This window comes from Pararge aegeria, chromosome 4 (genome assembly GCF_905163445.1).
Source record: "Pararge aegeria chromosome 4, ilParAegt1.1, whole genome shotgun sequence".
Taxonomy (NCBI): Eukaryota; Metazoa; Arthropoda; class Insecta; order Lepidoptera; family Nymphalidae; genus Pararge; species Pararge aegeria.
The window spans coordinates 7887702-7913262 of record NC_053183.1 but is presented as its reverse complement, the minus strand read 5'-3'; the positions used below and the strand labels follow the sequence as shown (position 1 = coordinate 7913262).

Genomic DNA, 25561 nt, shown 5'->3' with positions numbered 1-25561 from the left:
CGGACAGACAGAAAGACAGACAGACAGACAAAAATTAAATAAAAATCTGTTTTGGACTCGGTATCGATTTTATTAAGCGTCCCCCGATAAAAGTTTTCAAAATATATAGAATGTACATAAATCGTCCAGTTACAGTTTTATTATAAGTATAGATAATATAGTCTTTGTGAGACAATATATTACTCTTTATAAACAAAAAGCTAATATTAACAATCGACTTACCAGAAACGGACATAAATTAGTGATATCTGCATATCGTCTGCGAAAGGTGCAGAACTCCTTTGTGGGGTTGGGCTTTTACAACATTATTCCTAAGGTAATTTTTGACCTACCAATACATACATTTAAAAAATGTGTAAAAACACATCTAACGAGGCGAGGTCACAGCGAGGTTACTATACATTTGATGAATTCCTTAATGACAAGGTAGATTGGAAGCAGCCAGCCTCGCTCTCATCTCTCGAAAGATAGAAAAATGATTGTAAATGTTGATGTTGGAAAAGAGCAAGCTTCTCGATAGAATCTGCTTTCCGTACCGGTGGTAGTCACTACAAACATACATACTTGACGTTTCAAAAGTGCTTATAAAGTAGGCCTACTTGAAATAAATGAATTTTTAATTTTTGAATTTTCAAACTCGTTTACACTTCTGAAGACAGCGTATTCCTATCGTAACGTTGACGGAAAATAAAAAAATAGGAAAACAAACACAATAGATCCATTTTACTTTGACTCAAGTCTGTATTGTGTGCTAATCATGGTTTAAATGGCTCAGCAATTCACTACTAAACTTGTGTGTACTACTGTGTACAACTAATGTGAAATATTGGCATAAAAATACTTTTCCGAACATATCGATATAAGAGGCGTTAATGATGTGTAATGGGCTTTCTGTTGTTCAGAATTATTGAAATAATGTTGTTTATTTATTTTTGTGCTGCAAAATATATTTTAAGCAGTTCTAATATAGTTTGTGGGTTAAGTTATCTAATACTTACACAAGATATAAGGATAAAAAGGCTCCTTGATGTGCCCAGCAGTAGTTTCTTTATTTATAACAAATAGATTTGAATTAAATTTTAGAAAATGATTTCTCCAATTTATAAATGTAGTAGACATAAGATTTATCCATTAGTTGTGATAGAATATGTATGGATCCAAGATTTTATACATGTCGTTTTAAAAAATTATACATTAATTTAAACAACACAGTACAATTATGGAATGTCAATATATTTACTTTATATCTACATTTTTATTTTATTAGTCTGCAGAATGGCTGAAATTATAATTTGCTTAATATAATACAATTTTTGTTAATGGGATGGTACCATATTATTACTTATGGCATGAGACCATAAACTTATGAGTATGTTGAATTCCGATAATACTTTAATACATTTTCCACTGGAGTTATCTAACTACAAAACATAAAAAGACATATTCCAATGTAAAATAAATATATTTCAAATCAAATGTATGACATTTGATCTGTTTTGCTGTTGACAGACTGATAAAAAATCTACTAACATTAAGCAATATTTATCGAAAATCGAACACGTAACAGAAATTCCATTTACTATTAAATACATAACGCACGCTGGCACACTGTACGCCGGCGACTCGTACGTACCATACGCTGGCGTACAATGCCACAGCACTTGAAGAATAACAGATTTCCATGGTTTAAAATTGATTGTCTATTTATCAATAAAATAAAATATTTTTTGATTTTTGCATTTAAAATACTACCATTCTATTTATTAGTACATACTATATAAAACAAGTTTGGAAGGTAGACGCTCCTAGAACAAAAATATAAATATATCATAGGCTTACGAATGTAAAGAGAGTTTACATCAAGAACTTGCATACAAACTTATTATAATACAGTTTATGTCAAAATGCAACCCCCTTGTAAAGGCCTATAGCACGCATTCACGAAGTCAAGATTGATGATACAACAGTTTAATTTATAATAAGTATATCTATTCACAGCACTTAACCACATGTTAGTCATCAGTTCACACACAAACAATCACAAGTCACTCCAGTGTCACACTATCACTATATGTATAGATTGCATTGACATTAAATTTACTTTATATACTCGTATGTACAACTAAATATAATGTCCGCGTGACACATTACAGCGACTCTTCGAATGCTGCCATCATATCACTTTGCATGTTCATGTCTATCATGCCAGCCATCTGAAATGGAACAGAGAACTTGTTTATATTCAGTTAAGCGTAGTATAATGACCAGCTCATTCCCGGATCTGTGCTGCAGAAGAGAAGTTTATATCTTCGCCCAATTTAAATTTTTGACTAACTAGTGGTAACAAGATACATAATCTTATGTTTAATGATTCTAACCATTAAAATCTGTATTGTGTTACCATGGGCTTTTTTGAATACACAGCTGATCATCTGACAGGAAGCCCAAATTAATTCAAACTTTAGTTCCATAGGAAAGGCGTTTTAGAAAATAAACTGCCGTATTTATACCCTTTCAAAATAATTAGCATTTAAGAAATCTGTAGTCTGTGTGGGTATGAGAATATAAACGAAAAATAATGTATACTACTACTATACTACACATATTTAATAAATCCCTCAGACTTTAGGTCGCCTTAAATCTTTTGTTTCATTTATTCTTCGGATTAAATTGATTTTAATTTTCATTCGGTAGAACCAAAACCAATAGGCATGATGACAGTAACACAGAATTGCTAAAAATGTGTATTTATCTACTAGATTAAAAGATATATGATTCATTGTTTTACAATTAAACTTATTTGTATCAAGTATTTTGTGGTTTTAATCAGATCATCAGTTGCGAAGTTTTTTGTTATCAATAACAAAATCAATAAAAAAATCCTAGGACATATGGGACAAGGACATCATGCTTATTATCTGATCCAACTAAGTTTTCCACCGATATGGGGTCGCTTAGTATAAATACATTTATCCTATTGGTTAACAGAAAGTTAAGCGCTATAATTACCGCTTCTCGCCGCCGCCGCTCCTGTTCACGTTGGCGCAGGCGCTCTCGCTCGGATGCGGGCGGCTTGTCGGGCGCGGCCGGCGGGGGTGCGGCAGGCGCGGCGGGTGGCGAGCCACGCGCTACTGGCGACACTGACGGCGACGACACCTCGGCGCTCTCGGGCTTGCGCGCGCTCACGCCCACCCTGCACAGTGCGCTACTTCATGATTTAACATGAAATTGAATGAAATGGGCTTTCGCTTCATCACTTGACAGCAAAGTAAGTCTCACTGTTCTGTGGTAGAGTTGTGACAGGGAGACACAAGATTCTAAGTTCCATGCAAACTCACTAAAATATATAGTGTAAAAAAGTAACAAAGGAATGACTAGGCTTTTTTATGGGACCTATTGTTATTATTGTTTTGTGGCCATGTGTCATCACACTGTGTTGTTTTCCGGTAATGATGTTGCAGTATGTGGGGTACATAGCTCAGAAGACTCCACCTTGGAGTTGTGGGGAGTGTGGGAGGATCCCTAAAAGACGTCAAGTTTAGCAGATAGACAGAAGTTCAGTAGACATCCCAAGACAGTTGAGATGATGATAATTACGAATAAAAGAGATTAGACGTAGATAACAGGCAACATACAACTCGGCTCTCAACACTGACGTACATACTGAGTGGATTTGATGTTGTAAATTGAGTATTTCCATTTCATTTTCTTTAAATCTTCACCTGGGACCAAGAAGTTATTTTAATGAGAGTAGTGTGAATAGAACTAATAAATACTAAAAGGTATATGATTTTAGTTATTCACGTCTGCAATTAGTTGTGAATAATGTACAAATTAAGATACTGTCACTCCGATTTTGCCAAAATTTAACTGAATAATGAAACATTTGGTAAAAAGTCAAATCGTTTACATAAACATAGTTTAAGTTTATTCCTTACCTCATTTTTTCCTCTTCAGGGTGCCGCCTTTCTGTTTCTTGTCGTTGTCTCTCTCTTTCCGCTTGTTCCTTCTTTCGCAGCTCCTGCTGCTCTATAAGCGCTCGTTGCCTGTCTATCTTTTCACGAGCCTGTTTCTTAAATGCCTGTTGAGCGAGAGAAACAATATAGAATAATTAACAATAATGCAGTAATAAAGTTTCTGTCTCATATTCTACTAAACGAATCCTTACTTGAAAGGTGTCCATGACAGGTTTCTGCTTAATTTGATTGTTGGTTCCCAAATTGGGTATACTTTGTGGACTACCAGCTTGGGCCAACGACGACCAAGAACTAGCATTCTTCAAATTCTGTTCCTGTTTCAGTTTAAAGGCTTGAGCAAAATTAGAATTTTTGTTATCGTCCGCCGCCTTTTTCTCCATTTCGTATTTGACTCTATCAGTCATATTGTTCGTCACCACGTTCGGCCCCATGAGGTCTTCGATAGGCTTCGGCGTCAACAGCGGTTTAACTTCCTCTTTCTTCATCACCGGTGGCATCACATTGGCCACGTTCATGTTCTGGTGGGACTGCGCGACCACCGAATGAGCCAATGGCGCTGAGTACACAGGATCGAAGATAGAGGTCGCTGGTGCACTCGTCGTCATACTGGGCACGTTAGTATTAATGTCTGGCCTTAGCATCTCGCGTTCGTGTTGCATGTTTTTTTCCACGAAACCGTTGTGGGGCGGGACGTACATTTCGTTCTTAATCTGCTCCGAAACATGCGTCATATCAGTTAGCCCGCCCAGCTGAGCCATCAAGGTATGGTGAGCCACATCAGGTACAATTGCCGGTTTAGGCAGCGCGAACTCATCGAGGCGCATCGACGACTCAGACACGCCAACACTTACGTCCATAGGTACGTCGGCTTGAAGACTCCGCTCGAGACTGGCCAGTGACCGCTCGATGGGATCAATGTACTGTGAAGCATCCACTTTGTCGAGTCCGTTCCGTGGTTCCGTTTTTACAGGAGGTTTCGGGCTTTCCACTTCCCTTAGAACGGATACGTTTGAAGAATCAGGAACGTTGACGATGGGTGGGATCACGGGCGCGGGAGCGGGAGTGACTGTCGGGGCAGGCGGGGCGGGTTGACTTTTGACTGTGGGTGGGGGCGACGGCGCCGGTTCTGGAACTTCTGCTGGCTTAACGTCTGCGGGCGGTGGCGGCTCAACGGGCGCAACCGGGGGAGCGGGCGCGGGTGGTGCACTTACTATGACAGGCGGTACAGTTTTCTAAAGAACAATCAATATGAATTAGTAACGGGACAACTTTATTATTTAAAATATTAATTAATGAACAATATTTACAGTTTGTGATGGAAGCTGATTAGCCTGCTTTTTGACCTTTTTCTTGGAAGGCTTTCCCGAGCCGGTGCCTGAAATAAAGAAATTATAAAACTTTTTCTTTGTAGTTCTTACATGATAATATTAATTTTTATAATGATTATATACATATACGACCTACCTATGTAAATTTTCTCTTGAACGCCACATTTTAGCTTGTAAAGGTAAATTCTTCAGACACATACATCACCACTTTGTTGACTTACAGTTTTACGTTATAGATATCTACTCTTTCGTAAAAGAAAAACTAACAAATAAACTATTTGTTTGTTATTAAATTGAGTACGAAAAGCGAAGCGCGACTCATAATTTCGTTTTCTACGGCGCACATTAACGTTGGGCCAGCACTTAAATTCATTACTGAATTCATTGATATAAAAAACAAGTTTTTTTTAGATTTTTACCTGAGAGCTTTCTTCACTTTAACTTCTTCTGTATAACGTAATTGAAATATTTAAGAGTAGATATCGAAAACACAATATGCAGTATGCGGTATTGAAAAGAAGGCAATTTGTAATATGTTAAAACCAAGACCAACCTTAAAAATACCTTTTCCACATTTGACGTAATAGAAACTTCAGACCTCACGGGGAAGAAAAATAAAATAAAATTCATAATATTACTTAAAAGTTTTACTTAAATTTTTGTAATATGTTGAATTATATACAAAGTTTGTTTATTACCACTCAATCTTACTATCTAGTCAATTTTAAGTCATGAGGGTCGATTAAATAAATCTTATATAAAATTTACACATGGTGTTTTTGTTTACATTCATCAAATCTACATCAACATAAGGGTGCAAAATCAAATTAGCCAACATGTGCAATGCGATACAACCTGCGACGTTGGAGTGACTGTAGCAACGTAAATTCATACAAATTATGAAGCACGGTGCTTATCGCGCGACACTAATTTTTAAATTTTGTATTTACCGGCCACGTTAATATCGCACGGCAAGGTGCCTTTGCCAATTTATACAAATTCATGAAGTGTCGTCTTGATCGCGCCACACTTATTATAAAAATGTGTATTAATTACCAACCGCGTTAATATCGCAAGGCAGGTTGCGGCTCACTAGAATGCACTTCCTTATGTTGCATAGGATTACTTCATTGTACCAAATATTTACTAAAACTTTAAAACTTATTGAACATCTATACAATTCAGCAAAGTAATATCATTTCTTTTTTACATTTGACAATAATCATCTCCATATTGTTTTGCAAAACGCTAACAAGAGTATAAGATCGGCTAATTTGTTCTTTCATTCTCGGCCCTTAATAAGCGCGCTCGCTTTCAAACATGATACAGAACGTAAGACAAAGGCAACCAAATAGGTTTAAATGAAATACATAATTATAACAAAAAATAGATTTTGAAATATACAAACAAAAACAAACAGGAGAACATTGTTTTTTTTTTGTAATAATCTAAAAGAGTATACAATGAGATGTAGAAATACAAGTAATCGCGTGCCTTTGCCTAATTCTGTAAGATGCGTTGACTAAATGCCTAACTAAACAAAAAATTAAATATTGTACTTGTATGAAAAATTCTATTGCTTCATTAATTTATCACTAAGATAATTCCTATACTTTCTTAGATATCGTCAGGAATGTACAATTGTCGATTTTTCTTTAAATTTTTAAAAACTTACATTATTAAAATACTGTTAGCCCAATTTTGATTCTTCTTAGAATGAATAAGATATTTCAAATAATATAATACAAAATAAAATAAATACTATAAAAATCTTCTAAAAATGAAATAAAACAATCATAGATATTTAGCTAAAAATATCAAGACAACCCAAACAAAAATCACAATTTGTGATGTCATAATTTCTCATTTGTGTCATTTGTTTTCTACACGACTCGTTCTACTGAACTTTAATAAAATTATTAGGCCTAGTACATAATGCTTTTCAGAATACATCTCCCCATTTGAATGTTGATTTGATTATGTATATTATGCTATAATTCACAATTTAGTTATTGTGAAAAAATAAATTTATAATCAAAAAAATCTGTATGAAATGAAAAATAAATAGAATAAATTGAGATATTTATACTCTATAGTACATATATTATATATTTGCATCTTTAGACCTATGTCCCTAAAATATTCTGTATCAATTAAGCTAATTAAAGTAATATTAATGTATATAATAATAGTTTAATAACCTATATTCCAGTCACAGTTATGATTTCTCATATCGTAAAATCTTAAAAGAATCTTGACCTAAAACTTAAAGAGGCCCACATATTTTGCTTGCATGCTAAATTCATTACTTTTTTACTGTACTCCGCTGATATTATATAAAATTGGTATTCCACCTAGTCTGCGTCGATAACAGACGTAAATGTTACTGAATTTTTGCAAACAAACAAAAAAAAATATTGTTTACATTAAAAGCATGTGTTCTGCCAAGCACCCGTCGTGCCACACAACAGTTATTGCACCATAATATTCGTCTCCCTTCTTCCTTGTTACGACATGACACAAATTACAATTTCGTGGTGGATTAACGCTAAAATACATCAAAAACATGAGCTGCCTGATATAATATAACAAACAACTATGGAAGGCTACATTAGTCGGGCTAAACTTCGATAACAATATTATATTCATCTGTACCGTGAACAATTTTTTATTATAATAATATGGTAGATATACATGTTTGCAAACAATTTGTGGAAGGAAGGAGGCCAGCTTTAGGTGATTTTTTATCGTGATATCTATTTCGTTAACGAGTCGTTGAATTTTGGGAGCAAGCATCGAGTAACAAGCGTTCAACCAATAAACCATACCTTTTCAATGAATTAAATTTTTAACTACAACATGTCACTAAAATACATCCTCATCGTAAAGAGAACAAAGGGTATGAGTGTAAGAAGGGTGTATAATTTTGCTTGCTAACTTGGTATCCGTCCTTACACAATTGTTTGCATTACGTGAGCGTCGCAGCTGCTGGCTCCTCCGATCCGCGCGGCCGTTCGCGGCTTCTACACGCAAAGCGATTAGTAACCGTAAGATCTGAAGTTTCCGATAAGATTCCTACATAGACACTTCAATTTTAAGGATGCAAATGATATAACGTCGCACTCGAGGACATGATATAGTTAAAAATATTAATGTGAAAAGGTATTTCCTATTGGTTCATAAAAGTAAACCAAATAAAATTATTTCTTACCGGCACCAGTTACGAATGTCAGCGAACACCAAAAGCTGGCTTTCCCTCCATACTAACGGTTAACTGTTTTGTGCCTTTACCAACATTTCTTACGTTCGTTAATTTTTGATCTCGACAACTGTCCGATCGAATATGAAGGGTATCCCTCTTTCCAATATCACAGTAATATAAATCATACAGAACTACTTCTGCAACACACGCACGCAAACATGCACACAACTAAAATCCTACACAGTTTAGGATAGGTAAGTACTAACATTCATATTAAAAAAAATCATTGCGAGGTGCTTCTGCCTAGACTTTGTTATAATCATAATCGAGGATTTAAACTAATAAAAAAGTACAAAACATTATATGATTAAAATCAATTCGACACAAAACAGCATTCAACTCAACCATTCTGTCTTTCACTTTGCGAAACATTCACATATTAATCAAACTTACCCTCAGACGCTAGGAATAAAAATTACAATCAGCGCACGAAGATATTGCTAATAAATTATTTCCCTTAAAAGATGAAATGTCAATAAATAAATAAAAAATATATGTAAACGATAATCCATATCTTGGATGTAAATTGTTGAAGTGATGTAGCTCGAGCTAGTATTTTTTCGTTTCTAAGAAATATGTATTAAGCAATCTATTATCTAGAATTCCAAATATGAATTCCCACCATTCATTCAGTAGTCGACACACTCAGACTAGAATCAATCAAATATTCTAAACAAACTGTATTATCGCCATCCCACGCATATTTAAAAAAAGGAGTACCGCGATCAGTCACACTTTAAAAAAAATACTGGCAAAGGGTAAAACCTTTAAGAGTAAGCACAGATCATGCGCCAAACTGCGAGAGCATTTCTGGAGTACTTTCCGTACGATAATAATTAAATATTATCCTCGTCTAACTCAAATAGTTGTAAATAGTACGGAAAATAGAAACACAAGAAAGATTAAAACAAATACTATCTTGTTTTTTTTTACAATTCTATTCGAATCGGATGATTCTTATATTTAACTATCTGTGGGAAAAGGACACGAAGATGAACTCGTTCTTTGTCGCCCGGTCTGCGTACCCGGAGAGATTGCACGCACTAGTAGTCCAAGCCGAAGATTACTGGCCGCATTAGATCTATACTATTCTTTCTATCGCTTACTTAGTCAGTTGACTGCTCGCATAGGCATAGATGTGTTTTTTTTTGTGTAAGAAACAACCAACCGATTCGAGCTCTATCCGTATCGACATAGTTGCCACTACAAATGAGACCAGAGTTTTAAGGCGACCAGGTGTCACCAAAGATATCGTTTTAGTGGTGAGTCGCCAAACTGGGCTAAAGGCTAAGATAATCTTACGCCCATTGGTTTTCGACTTTACTACGAGTGCGCGAGATCTCTAAGACTTTATTCTCAGATATGAACAATCAATCGGCTTTAACCTAAAACTAATCATAGATCTCAAGCGTCGAGAACGTTCCCGTAACGTGAAGGTTCGCCTTAATTAAATGCAAGTATCATTAGTCTATTACTAAGTCGCAATGTACACGGCAGGGGCCGGGGGTCGGGGGCAGGGCGAGAGTAGTGTGTCTAACCTGCTTCGCTGTCGCTGCTGTCGGACGAGCTGGTGTCAGTACTGGACGATGAGTTGGACGAGTCGGACGAGCTGGACGACGACGACATGCCGCCGCCGAGGCCGTCCTTGCAGCCTTCTGCAACAAACAATCCCACTTCATATTGTAAATGGTACGTTACGGAATAATGCAATGACTGACTGGTAAAGACTAAGTAACATTCCTATATATAATTTATTACCCTTTTTATGGAAGTCTGCCAATTTTATTATATGTCTCTCGCTCAATATATTATTAAAGTTCTGCCTCTTAACTTCCAACTTCCCTCTAAACAGTTACTCAGTCTTAAAACAGTTATTCAGTCCAAATAGGATACCTAACTTCTCTCTTTCTACAGAAACATATGGAATATGAAAAATTCATATACACACCTTTTTTAGGTTGTTGTTTCTTATGCGTTCCTAATTGCCCTGATACATCTTGTAACCGTTTTTCTAATTCTTGTTTCTTTTCAGCCATTTGTTCATCTTTAGATTTACCAGACACCTTTCGATCTAAAATAAAACAGTCATGTATTAAATAGTTTAAATATACAATCATATCTCGTATCAATAATAAGTGACTACTTACGCGTTTTCTTCCGAAGACAGGATGCTACATAGCTTTCTAACTCTCTAAGCGTAGATGGTTTTAATGTTTCGAAATCAATCTCGATTTCATCCGGATTGGAGTCCCTTAGTGAAGGCTCTCTACTCTGAATTATGTGAACTACTTTTCCGAGTTTGTCGCCTGAATATTAAAATTAAAAGATTTATATTAATAAGTGGATAGTGAGACAAAAGTAAACAACAGGGTTTAAAATTACAATTGTATACTTTTTGTTAAATTTTTTATTTATAATTTTACTATATGTTTATGTGGTGTACAATAAAAGTGTATTCATTCATTTAAAAGTAACAACAGTAATGAGTCTTTTTAAACACAGACTTTTGACCAGGTTTTCTTTTCTGTCTGCAGCAGGGCTAGCACAGTCAGGAGACAAAAATTATGTCCCCGATTATATCCCCTGACCAGGGTTATAATTAACGTGTCCACCTGCTAAAGCACGAGAGCATAGGAGAAGTTTACTCCAGTTTATTATTACACATATATTATTTGGATATTATTTCCACTTGTGCGCCAGCTGCTGGGAGTTGGTAAAGCTGTGGGAGGAGATACATTTTTATCCTTTCCTGGGGATAATTGTCTCCTGCCCATGCTAGCCGTGCAGGAACTTAAAGAGACACGAGAGTCGCACACAAGGCAGTTAACGCTCTTGATATGGTATGTCTATACCATAAATAATTTTCAGTGGAGTAAGATACGAATGACGATAACCTTGGAGCATCTAATTATGTTGACTCGTGCTGCTAAGTACAATAGAATTCTTAGTACTGAAAATTCTATTGTAGCCATAATGTATTCAAAAATGGTTAACTTAAATGTTACATCTGTATTTCGGGTATATTTTCTGAGTCAAATAATAACTTCATGTTTCATTGATCAGTATCATCAGTAATCGTATCGCGCCCTTTATATTTAATTTGATTAAATAAGGCAACCCTAAATTTGATACCACAACATAACTCATATGCGAAAATAAAGCTTCATATACTCGCACCCCATTGTTGCGAACACAACAAAGAAAAACAAACTTTTTGAATTTGGAATTTCCAGTTGAAAGTTTTAACCACAAACCTAAGTATGAACAGATATTATATTGGGATAACCTAATTTTTATATATAATGACTGACCGGGTAGTTTGTTGATGTCGAGCGAGAGCTGCCGCTTCTCGTCATAGGACATGGGCTTGGCGAGGTCCTCATCCTCGGAGTCCTGGTGCGCGTGGTGCGGTGGCGCGTGGTGGGTGTGATGCTGTGGCGCAGCCGTGGGCGTGGAGCTCTTCTTCTTGGCAGGCGCGCCGCGAGCCGCCGCCTTGACCGCGCCCGCACCACCCGTTGCCGCCGCCGCCACCCCACCCCCACCGCCACCAGCGCCGCGCTTGCTGCCAGTCTTACCGCGGACTCCGCTCGTCGCTGTCGAAAACACTTCGCTACACTAAACTTCACTGCCAAATACTAACCAAGGCGTAAAATATCCATAGCCATTTTTTTGAAAGAAAAAGTATTATTTAGTTCTCAAAAGTTAACTGATGTCGACTACTGTAGGTAATACTGTATTATCTACAGTAGTAATAATAAAATTAACATTAACGCATCTGTACTCTTCATCTTTGGGCGTATTATTAGTTATCTCTTTCTCTCTATCTCTCAGACGTTAGTAACTCTTGTAACTTAAAATAATAATAACAGTAAGTACGGTAACATTAACAGGAATTATATTCCCTAGAATATAGTAAGATCCAAAGGTGGAGGTACCTTTAGATCTTACGTAATGCGCCTGCAATATAATTTAACAAGACTCACTCGATTGTTATAAAGATAATGGCTGTACAACTTACCTAAGTTTTCGCCAATATTGTTAGCTTTAGCATTGTACGTAGCGACAGCATTTGTTTTAGGGATTGCACTGTTTGTGATTTGTTTTTTCTGTTTATCTTTAACTTTCTTTTTCGCCTTTTTTTTGGTACTTGATTCTTCGACAAGTTTTCTCATCTTTTCTTGTAACGCAAGAAGTTCCTTTTCTAATAATTTCACTGCCCTGTTCCTTTCTTCCTCTGAGTCGTCTGATTCTGTGTCTGACTCCGAGCCCGATTCTGAACTAGATGCAGAACTTCCTTTATCTATATGTGGCACTCCTACATGACTTGGTTCATCGGGAATCTTCGCATATCTTAAATCACATATAACATATAATAGTATGCAGTTAAATGTTAAACAAATATTATATTTATCGTCACAATAGATTTGTGTCTTACCTCATTTCAAAAACGTCTTGAAGTTTTCTAGCCATCGCAACCACGTCGTGATCGGGCGGATTATATTTGTAGCAGTTCGTAAATATTAAACGAACATCCGCTGCGAATTCTGCAGCCGTTTTGTAAGCTCTAGTATCCATCTTTTGTTTGACTGTCCCAAGGTCCATAGGTTTCTTAATAATATCAAAATAATCATGTAGACCTAGCAATTCCGCGTCCACAGGTTTATAAAACGGCCATGCATAACCCTGTCAAAAACCGTTATTTCTAAATAGATTAGATACTTAAGAAATAAATCAATGACATAATTAGCGGCACCAGATATAAACATTTAGTCATCTGTGAATGTTAACTACACTAAAGTTGCATGCTAAGTTGGATTGAAGGAAGTTTAGACTTAATTATCTGTTTTCTTTTTCTATAGGTGTTTTAATATATATTATCACAGCCATTTGTGGTCTGGTCATCATAGCTTGCCACTACTTTAGAATTCTAAAGTGGAAAAGTTTGTATGTTTGCCCCTTTTTTTGATTATGCCCTTTTATTTTCATTCCCCCTTTTATTTTAGAATTTCAATATTTTTATTATATATTTTAATTTAATTTTGCACGATGCAGATGCAATCGCAGGCTGTGTGTAGACGACTGCTTAGAGAACAGACCGTACAAATATTCCTAAGAAGTTTTATTTACATCTGGTGGCACTAGATGATATAATTTCAGATAAGAGATAAACGACTCACCGAATGCTTTTTGGAAAATAGCTCCTTGAGTATCTCATTGCAGCTTTTAAGCGCGTCAGAGAGCTTCTCCTTGCCCTTTGCCATCTGCGGCGTAAGCGAGGCGTGGGACGCGCCCGCACCGCCCACGCTCGGCGATAGACCATCCATTTTAAACCCATCCTCAACCACTCGACTCACCTGTACATAACATTTGTTGCTATAGTTTACAGAAACTTTTTAAAAAGGCTTATTTTCTTTTGTATTAAAACCTGTTTAGTAGAAACAGTTTGTGTTTCTAACAAAGCGCAGATTATTAAAGTAGCTATACTGGATTAAATAAATCTATGTTATGTCACTTTACAGAAATGACCTGATTTATTATTTTTTTGTATAAAATACATTAATACTGAATTTTTGAAAAGCTGTAGAACATAAGTTGTTAGTATTAATGATAGGAACTACAAGGCTTCTAGTATTTTTTATTCAACATTGTATATTATTATAGGCATTATAGTATAATGCCCATAATAATGACTTGACCCAACAATGATATGACTCGAACCCAACATAAGAGCCTTTGGACTCAGTCAAGAGCTTGAAATCTTACAACAAAAACGTCATAACAAAAAAGTCCAGCTGCCATTGCATCCCTGATTTTCAAGGATTTAGTGTTTAACTAAATCAATTTGATTTCACTGAATCGAAAGTCCATACCTTCTTTTGTCTTCCACTTTCCCTTCTTGTTGAAATTTTCGCCGGCTTAGGTCCGCTCTGTTGGTCGATAGTAGGGGTTGTATAGCCGCCTTCAAATGAGCTACCCATAGGCGTCGTTGTGTCAGCTTTTCTTTTCACACCTTTTTTCACCTACGAGGTTAATAATTAACACATAATAACTTGTTACTTGATGTCGAAAATGTATGACTCGCCTTGACAACAAAATTTAAGAGCAAGCCGTTCCGGCAATCGGCCTGCCGCTTATTTATGATAACACTCTCTTCAACCGTTTTTTATTGGTACATATTTATAAGTTATAAATTCTAATATTAACTTCTATATTTCAAATACTATAAAGAGCGTCCGGCGACAGCTAGTTTTTTTAAAATAATATTTCAACGTTTGACTTAACTTAAGGAGATACTTGCCTTTGCGGGTTGGGTCTGTGACAGCGTGACAGCCGGTATTGTTGGAACCGGTTGCGCGGCCGCTTGGTTCACATGGAAATTTGAAGGTTGCGTCGCTACCTAAAACCAACAAAGTAGCTCTATGTTCTCTATCTACACTTCTCACGTTGAAATCCTGACTTTAATAACATTACGCAAAAACATGTAGTTTATGCCACATGAGACATAAGAGTAATAATTTTGTATGCAATACATGTTTCCAGTCATGACTAATGGCCCAGGTCCCAGGAATGGTGGTATTAGAACCCTAACACTGGACAAATAACATCAAACAAGTCGCAGAGAGCTACTGGAGATGAGCAGCACAAGACAATAATCAATATAGAATTAGTTTGGTTTTTTCTCCTTTTGTATAATTTTAAATATTTAGTTTCTCTTTTCTTTTTTTCCTTTTTACATATTCCTTTCGTGTTATTTTTTTATTTATTCATTAAGAGCACTAACAACATGAAGATTACACGTTTACAAGTGCACATAGCATTGACAAAGCGTCATGTAAACCTAACTTGACAAAAAAAAAAATCCTAAAAGTTGTGGGTGATTCATGGAATATATCGATGACAGGTATATTTTTAGATAACTCGTCGTATTTCGCACATATACGTATAATAGGCGCTTGTTTTCCGAGATGGGATTTAGTAAGTTATATGAAAAAAAATTGCTATAATAGAATAGTTATTAAGCGTGTTGTAGCTACCTATAAGTTGAAACATATCTGTTACTAATACTTTAAACTATTATTGTATGGCAATGTATAACGTGTCATTTGGTGTTCTTTGAATAAGTAAATAAATAAGACCATGGTATTTGGCATTTGAAACTCCCTACAAAAGTCAGATACAACAACCCAACCAATCATAGGTTTAGATGGGATTGTTCATTTGTTGACATGTTTATTGTCATTTCAGGCTAATAGCATAAGCCACGCGTTACAGCTCATTGGTCCTACGACTAACGGGTCAGAACTATTGTTGGTACGGCAATATTGAACTTATGTGCTACATGTGACAGGTTGAATAACTTTTTTTATCCTAATAGGCGTTCATCGTCCGCGTTTATTACGTTTTTTTTATCCCGCGGGAACAGTTTATTTTCTTGTTATAAAAGAAGTAGGTAATGTTACTCTCCGTCCTTTCAAATAACTAGATGCCAAAAGTTGATTATTTGCTTAGTTAGGGCGTGAAGGTAGGAAGGACAGACAAACAAACGCACTTGTAACATTTATAATATTAGTAAGGATAGTAGGGATTACTACGAATCCGGACTATGCTTACACTTACCTGCTGCGGCAGGCCCGTGTGTGTGGCGGGCGGCGTAGCAACGGGCGCACTCAACGTTGGCGTTGTGGTGGTGTTGGTGGAGCCCACGAACGCGGGCAGCGGTGCGGGCGCGGCCGGCTTGGCGGGCGTGGAGGGGGTAGCCCGGGCGCTAGCCGCCGGCCCGGACGGCGCAGAGCCCGCCACAGTGCCGCCAGTCGAGCTACCCGTGCGTTTCTTTACCACGCTTTTGTTGCTGTTCGATGGCGATTCAAGCTCTTTTTCCTCTTTGTCCATTTGCGCTATCTGTGGGAATAGCAAATGCATTTTGAATATCTATGTTATACTACTACTACCAGCGTATTAAATTCCACAGCTGGGCAAAGGCTTCCTCTCTCAAGGAGAGGGGACTTTAGATGAGGGGTTGTTACTAAGTAAATAAGGCAAAATGTTCAAACAAGGCAAAAAAAAAAAAAAAACAAGTTCAAAAGCCCAAACCCTGACAGTATTTCAATTTTCCATTGTAATTTAGGTGACCAGAACCCGTTCTTAAAATTCAATAGTAAATGAAAAGCTCAATTCAAATTTTATTCTTATCGAAATCGAGCTGAAAATTGAGTTAGTTTAAACTGTTTTCTTCAATTAAAAAAGCGAAATTGAACTGGAATATTTTTCTCTCACTTACGAAACCGAAAGGGTTTTGAATCTTATTTATATTAGTATTTTGGACCAACCAAATCTTTTCACACATTCATTGTCTCATATCTGTATTTGAATATAAATAATATATCATCTTACCCGATTTAGAAACAGTTTTTCTAAAGTCTGCGCCATTACGACTACATCCTCTCCAGGTTTGTTGTAGACGTAACAATTCGTGAACATTGTATTGAAATCCTGAATACATTCTTGAGCTGAATGATAGTAGTTTGACTCTAAGCGTTTCTTGATGGTGCCCAAGTCCATAGGCTTCTTAATGATTTTGTGGTAATCCTAAAAGATGAAAAAAATTAAGAGTAACTAAAGAAATTTATAAAACATAGTGCATAATTATTGTATTTCATATAGTTATTACCCCTCCAAACGTTTGTTCCCTGTACCTTTGACCCTGGACCGTGGTTGATTGGAAGAGGTAATTATAAGTAATAAGGCCGCCCTTATATCCAACTATACTTTATAACTTTTGTTAACTGACTTTTTTATCTTTGGGGTGAGTTAAAAAGAGTTTTGTTATTATTAAAGCATCAAGTTCTAAAATATCTTCTTCTGTCTTCCTCCAAATGTCGACCAGTAAATATTACTTTATTAGTTAGCCCCGCCCTTAATAATAATCCATGTATAGTTGTCAGTGGCGTGCACTGGGTTTTTTACCAGGGTATGCTTACAGCAGGAAAATTTTATAAAACGGCTAAAATTATCCTCCTATATGAGTTATACATCAATTTTAGGATAGGCAGTGCTTTTGGGCATGTATGAAGTGCACGTCACTGATAGTTGTGCACTTATTTAGTAAAAAAGTCTGGGTAGTTTGGGACTAGCAAAGTTCATGCTGTACTTACAGGAAGGTTTAATTTCTTTGCATCCACGGGTTGGTGAAAAGGCCATGCGAATCGATGCTTCCACACGGCCTTAATTACGTTCTTCTGGAGGAACTGCAGCTGATTGGTCACTCGGCCTTGTCGACGCGGAGCCTCGTCCGAGGGCGTCCCGTTCACGGGTTCCGCCGACGGCTGTTCAGAAATTAAATGTTAAACTAGTTTTTACTTCTAATACATTAAGGATCGGAATTAACACCCAATGCGAAAGTAGCTATAATATGGACAGAATTAACAAACAGAGTTCCCTTATTATGCCCAAAAAACAGTGAAACGCAAGTCACACTTCACACCCACGCAATGTTGCTTTACAAACTTTCCCATTTCCCCCCCAATTTACCGTATACACTACTAAAGTGGAGGGGTTTTTAATGCTTCAATATTAGTTGTATACACGGTTTCTGTATGTTCTTAATTCTGTGATAGTATATACATACTAAAAATTTGCAATGTGCAATGCAATTACAAATGCAAACAACCCTTTTAGGCTGGAACATATTAATGCTGCTTGGCGGCAAAAAAGCGTTGTAGTTCTTCTGCTATGCTACACAATACATCCCGACCCACCGCTGCGTCGCCCCACCTGTCTTAGGGTAGTAGCGTGATGTTAAATTAGCCTTTAAATTTCCGCAAGTGGATTATTGTAAGCAAAAATATTCATCATACTTTCAGCTTTATTATTAGTGTAGAAATCATGGCGCCCATAATAAATGCTTATAGGTAAAAGGTTTCACTGAAACATACATTAGCACTAGAAGTAATGAAAAGATGCGAGACTTACAGTGCTTGTTGTAGCAAGAGGATCGACTGCCTGCTGCATTGTGCTGGAGTCTGCAATCTACCTACCAAAACCAAGAAAGTACTGTAGTAACTGTTACATTTGAAGTAATTTAGTCAAAGGCCCGGACTCCACTAGAGAGATGTCTGAAGCGGAGACGAGAAGAGATGTTTTTCAGCAAGTGAATACCCACCGAAGTTGTGCGGATATGCGTACTGGCTAGATTGGTGCGGTGACATGTGCTAGCTAGAGCGGAGTAGCAGCTCAGTTTCACTCTAGCAAGTAGACAACTTGCTAGAGTGAAACTGAGCTGCGTGCGGCGAGCGTTGTTGTCGAGTTGAACGCACAGTTTAGCGCACGCAACTCACATCTCTTCTTGTCTCGGCTACGCGCCTTCGCCAGTGTACAAGGACAGCTCACATTTCCGCTTTTTACCGCCGCCCAGCTCGGGCATAACTGAAATCCCCGCGTCGATCGTGCAATAATAATACAATAGCGGAGACGCGATGGGGGAGTAACGAAAATTATAACGAAAACTAATGTACTTTTCTCCTATCATCTCTACTGCGTTACCTGCAGATAAAATTGGCGTTATAAAAGAGGGTAAATTCAAGAAAAAAAGTTACGTTTAGAATTGTAATTATTATTAAAAAATATATATTCCTGAAGTAAATATGTGACACGAGAATACATTGAATGGCTATCAACTCTTAATATTGATTAACCCCCTGGAAAACACCTTCACGTAGAGCAAATTTGTTCTTGGCAAGGCTAGCAGAAGCAAAGAACAAATTTGCTCTAGGCTAAGAAGGACTATGATGATGCATAGTCCTTCTTAGCCTACTATGCCCCTCTGCTGGGTATTGTCTCTCATGGAATCGTAAGATTCAGAGCTTAGGCACTATACAGACTTAACTATTACATTTTAGTTATAATTAAAGGCTTAAAGTGGTCTCCGAGGAACCGGGTAGACAAACAAACAATCAATCAATCAATTTTGTAATTTTAGACTGGTACTGAGAATTTCTAGATAGAAAAACCCAGCACTGATAGGTAGACTTCACATGCATCTGAGAACAGTAGGGAGAACTCTCAAGACTGCAGGTTTCCTCACATTGATTTCATTTACCATCAAACCGAGTGATTCTTAAATTACTATTTTTTTTTTCAACCTATAATTCATTCCCAGGACCTCTTCATGTGTATTTTATCACAATAACCTCTAGATTAATAATGTGTTTAATAAATATTATTTTATTGTCAACCTTGGAAACCAATTAACGTAAGGGACATAATATATCTTCACAAATATAAAGGTAGTTGTTATCAAATCATACATAGCCAATACATACAAACTTTAAAGTAAATACAGTAAAAAAAAATGCAAGAGTTTTAAGGTCCTGCTAAAAGAAATGAGAAACACGCATGATACTCACCTCAATTGTAACAAGAGGCTCATCCACTTTCTGGCTAAGAGGCATCAGCTATATCCTCTTATAACATATAACCATTCTATCATAATATATTGTGGTGCGTACGCACCTATGTTTACTTCATTCTGTTCATTTAATTATTTTTAGACCTGGAGATTACAAGCAAAAAGTTGATTTAACAAAAATTTTACAACTTGTTTTTCACCTAATTTGTATAATATATATTTTTTATTTCATTTACCTTGCACATATATGCAGGATTGTTGATGTCTGTAGGAAGCTGAACAATTCGCTTGGTCACTTGGTCCAGTCCAAACTAAAAATAAAAAAATATTTAACATAAACGATTGAAGGTACAATTAAAATTAATTTGAACAAAATATATAAATGCAGCCAATTTGTCTCTGGACTATGTAAACAAACAAATGCGACACCTTTAACATTTGGGATTAGGTTTGCTTATTTTAGTATTATAGGGGTAACACGCAATTTTTATTTATTTTATTTTATTGATGACTAAAATAACAATTTATTTTAATTTATCTTAAATTTAAGAGAAAACTAAAATATTACTACTTTCGCCTTCCCTAGGTCAACAACCTATCATTTGTTTGTTTACAATTGGTCCACAGGAGTCGCATGCATAGAGGGTATGCACAGGGTGTGCAGATGATATAAAATGAAGCGAATCTCCAGTACGAGTTATAAATACTAAAGGGTAGGCTTTTAATAACTCTTACATAGCCAATGCTTATGTTTTTTATAACTCGTACTGGAAATTTTCTCCATTTTATATCATCTGCATACCCCGTGCATACCCTCTATGCACACCACTGGTCCACAGATAAATTTGCCATGCTTTTAAATATTTAAATTTACATAGTATACTTTTATAAATTAATATTCACAATAAATAATGCCAATTATCTTTGAATAATTCCAAAAAGTTTATAGAATTTTAACTTAACTTTGTGGATAGCTAATTGTAGGCATTTTAAAGTATATCATTTGAATCGCTCCGGCCTTCTAACAAAGGACTTAAGGACTTACGTCTTACATGCTTATACCAGTACTTTTGAGATAAAAAAAAATATTGTCAGTTCATTAATTCAGCTGATTTGTTTTTTCAACACATTTATTTTGCAGCAAAAGCAAGGCAGCAAGAAAATTAATTGCGTATGTGTATGTTGTCATGTGTTTAATTTTTACCTACACCAGACAGAATGGTTAAGTTTTAATGTTAGTATGTAACACCACAAAGGGTTTGAATTCCAATTGAGGCAATTTTTCAATTTAAAAACCAACTCCAGTTTAGTGTGATGAAGAAATGCATTAGAAGTAGGGGAATAAACTTTGATACTGATTCTAGATTAGCACATTGTCATCTAAGATTGCATCAACTTTAATGAGATGAATGGGATTCCAGCTGAAAATTTTGAAGATTCCAGTTTGAAACATGAGTAAGGCATTTGATCTTTTATTATGGCTACAAAAACAAGAACTGTTAGTTGTTTTGAATTTTTTCTTGTCACTTTTAATTTTAAATATCTTTGCCTGTGTAAAAAGCATTTATATGTTTCTTTTCACTGAAGACCAAGTCAGTGAGCAACCTTAAGAATACCTATTAATATTAATCTGGAATGGCAATTCCCATTTTCCTAAACCATAACATTTGCATTGAGAATTTTGCATTATATTATATTTGCATTTTATAATCAAGATTCAAGATTATGATATAATATTCAAGCTAAATCCATGAGTTTAAAAAAAAAATATATCTGGCTTTATATGTACTTGCAAAATTACTACTGAGCAAGTATATCCTAATGACAGACTGCATCACATTATACATTTTATCAATTAAGTTAATTAATTTTTAGTTTTGATTATATGTAATCTGAATAAAGCTGCCTTGATAAAATGCTTATTTAAGTTTCATTTAGGTATGTCAAGTATGCTTTTCATAAATAATATTTAAACAAAGTTTATATTTAAAGTTGCCCAACAGGTTCAAGAAGCCATATTGTGCTGAAACTGTTGCAACACTATAAAAGTTTTACACTAGTCAATGCTACGCTGTTTAAATAAGAGTTTCCATCAAAGTAGAGTGAAGACATGCAGGCATAGGTCAATCATACTATTGAGTAAGTCATATTCTGTATCACATCCATAATTTTGTGGTCTATTCTTGTATAACTAGACTCTGAGGACACCTGAACACTATTTTTAAGGGCTTAAACTGTTGCGAAACATTGGAATACTTTAAAAATTGTCAATATTGATGCAAAAACTTATATATTTATTAAAAAATGATAAAAAACTGCTTAACATTTTGTTGCTTTTGAATTTGTGATTTGTGTGATTCCTAAAAATTGGACACTAACTTAAAATAATAAAACCAAGTGAAAAAGGAACAAATTTATTTGAAGATCTTTTTTTTTTGCAACTTTACAAGCCAAAGTATTACAATAACAGAAAAGTGCCACAAATATAACCATACAAATAATTATTATACAATGATTACTATATTAAATGATGATCATATCCTATTTATATTCCCTTTAATTAACAAATCCCATTTAGTTGAATATTATGCTATTTTATTATACCCCCAAGTGGATTTGACTAGTTAAAATAATGTACAATTGTTTTCTTAAACTAGTAAACAATATTTTTAAGAGGATTTTTTGGTGATTTAGGTTATATGTTCAGTTGGTTTTTAATTATTATTTAAAGTAAACAAAGCATCATGCACTTTCACATCATGTTAGTCGTGCACCTTATTATTATGGCAGATTTTTATTTCCTGCAAATATTTTATTCAAATAGGATCACTAACTTTTAACCCACCCATGTTTACCTGTCAAAACAAACGCTTCTTACAAATTAAGAATACCTATGTCTTGTCTTTTATAACGGTAGGTACCTAAAGCACGCCAAAAAGAGAATGGAGAATGTGTTTTCAAGATCTAGAATATTCCTTTACCTTTGATTAAATATTGAAGGGTTTGGGGGTTGATTATCAATGCTTGCTGCAAATTATGATATAATTCCTAAATTCTAATCAAGACAGAGATATAAAGATTGATTTAGGTATACACTAATACATAGAAATAGTAGAAATCGTTCTCAAAATTTTCTAATCGATTTTTGGTTCTGATTGCGGGCATTTCTATGCAAACTAAAGAAATTTTACCTCCTGCTTATTATTAGGCTTATCCTAGTCTACTCTTCTTGCAAATGCAATGAAACTATTCTCCCTGTAAGAAAATGGGTGAAAACGACTAGCACAGGGACCAAAGCAAAATGTTGAAATATTATTCAATACTCGCATCATGCAACTTCTACTATTATTACATGACATTGACCATATAAAATACTAGCAAAATAACAAAATTATAATGTTTAAATTTCGCTACAAGCTAAGAAATTACGAAAAAGGACTTACGAAGATATATTAACGCCAATATGGCGGATGAACTAAAAATACGATGTTGGAGTAACTTCTGCAAGAACAAATTCTATCGATTTGCTCGACTACATCAAACACTCCACATTTAACAAAGTTCATAGTCATTAAGTATATTACTAATTCATTGTCTACCAGCAACAAAAACCACTGTCTTTTTTATTACAACAAAGAATAGCACAACACGAACTCTCAAAGGTCCAAGCGAGCTTCAGACATGGCCGCCGAGCAAGAAGCGAGTAACGAGCGTCTTTAGTCATACCTAAAATTCATTTAACACTTATTTCATTCTGGAAATTAAAATAATACAATAAAAGCATAGATAAACGTGTAAAAATTAGTATTTTGAATTTATGCCAGGCGATGACATAAAGTTTCATAGTAATCATAGGATTCAAAAGAATGCACTACGAAAATTAATTCAGCTTCCATAGGGCCATTTCAAGCAGCCACCAGTGGCGCCCGCTGGTAGGCTGCAGGCAGAAACAAAAACTCAAGTCTGCGGTTTTTTTGTGTATTGTTCTGCGTCGCTCGTTGCCGCGCGTCCACCGTAGTGCTGTCTTTATATGTAGATTAGTGATCACTAGTAAAAAAATCGTATGAAATGTAAAATAAAATTATAACAGCCTATACATGAAAGTAGGTATACTTTAACATTTAACTTATTGAGAATTAAAACAACTTTCAGACTTTTAGAAATAACTTCAGTTTGATTTCCCAATTCCACCAATTTTAATCTGAGATTGATCTTTCTTCTTTGTATCCCACACTACCTACCTACTTAATATTTTTGGTTTTTATATATTTGAGTACAATTGATTCGTATTAACTGTCATCTTGCGTGATTCGCCTGCAGAAAATTAAAACAACTTGTCAACCGTTTTGTTTAGTTAGTAGTTAGTTAGTTTTACATAGTTTATTTTAGGTTATATTTTTAAAACAAATACCCTCGACAATAAAACTTATCGAAATACATAAATATTGACTGCACAGTGCCAAGTCTTGCACAAAACATAACTATCCCTACCAAAGTACAGATTTTATGTTCAATACACCATAATTTAAAGATGTATTACTTAGCAACGCTGTTATTGTCAAAATATCCATACAACTTTTAGCAAATAAAAACTTTGCAGAGCGACTTTTCTACAGATTACAGATAGACTGATAATAGAAAACGGACGTAGGCCTTTTGATTTATTGTTATCTTATAGGAAAAGAGTGTGATTTAGTTTTAATTTTAGAACTATGCCAACTATATAAGAGTAACTATGTAAAATGTAGAGGTATGCTTTTTACATAGGATTATTTCGAAAATTCGAATATTAAAACAAAAGTATAAAATAAAGGACATATTTAAAACGGTGTACCGTTTTTAAGCTTATTTCTCCTCAAGATAATTCCTAGCTCAAACACAATTGAAGTTTCTCCTTTTCATAAAACGCCTCTTATATACTTAAGTTATAGTGCGTTTAATTTTACTAGTCTTAAGTTTAAGTTGGTGAATTTAGTTTTCAATATCACCTTGCCCCGTGTACTAAGTATCAAAAGTGGCTTGTGAAGGGCCATTCGAAAGGCCCATTTGAATAAAGACTCATAGAATTTGAATTATAAAAAAATCTAGTCTTATTTCTTGGGATGTTAGACTAAGCGTAAAAGCCGTTAGATTTAATTTGAAGTGCAATAGCGCACCTTTAAAATCTTAATAGGTATTCAATTTGATAATGTAAAAAACATAAGTGGACATCACATAAGTGGTGGAGTGGTCTTAATATCTTATACGAACCCGTGGAGTACTGACGCAATTAACATATGGATGTCTTACATTATTTCAGTAACACGGTTTGTTTAATATTAGGATAGGCTCCAGTCTGGTTTTAGAAGTAAAGCACTTTGTCATGCAGTGCATTTCCATTCTATGAAAACCATTACATACATTAAACGTTAATGAAATTTGCCTTTTCAAATAGCTTAAAATAAAAAATTATAATTGTTAGGTGAAAAATTAGTTTCAATTAACAATAATAATCTTAATAACTATGAAAAGCTATAAATCAAAAGAAGATTTCTTGATTTAAGGCTTTTCGTAGTTATTAAGAGCTAAGAAGGATTGAAAGCTGCTTCGT

General features: G+C 35.3%; 1 protein-coding gene across 4 annotated transcripts; it reads right to left on the bottom strand.

The window, feature by feature from the left end:
• Window positions 1–717: 717 nt before the first annotated feature.
• Window positions 718–23976, bottom strand: LOC120623295 (bromodomain-containing protein 3-like). Of its 4 annotated transcripts, none has more exons than XM_039889241.1 (21): window positions 23415–23976; window positions 20208–20282; window positions 19970–20115; window positions 18537–18593; window positions 17720–17890; window positions 16959–17153; window positions 16185–16466; window positions 14866–14964; window positions 14438–14587; window positions 13745–13921; window positions 13003–13250; window positions 12586–12917; window positions 11879–12160; window positions 10715–10873; window positions 10516–10638; window positions 10106–10222; window positions 5285–5352; window positions 4169–5209; window positions 3939–4081; window positions 3010–3205; window positions 718–2213 (listed from the first exon to the last, which is right to left on the bottom strand). In XM_039889241.1, exons 3-21 carry the CDS (start codon window positions 20012–20014, stop codon window positions 2148–2150), a joined length of 3951 nt encoding a protein of 1316 aa, XP_039745175.1. In that variant the 5' UTR covers window positions 20015–20115; window positions 20208–20282; window positions 23415–23976; the 3' UTR covers window positions 718–2147. The 4 variants fall into 4 exon arrangements, with proteins under 4 accessions (XP_039745175.1, XP_039745177.1, XP_039745176.1 ...); XM_039889243.1 differs by having other exon boundaries at window positions 18537–18597; window positions 23415–23974; XM_039889242.1 differs by having other exon boundaries at window positions 3010–3193; window positions 23415–23973.
• Between the last annotated feature and the right edge of the window lie 1585 nt (window positions 23977–25561).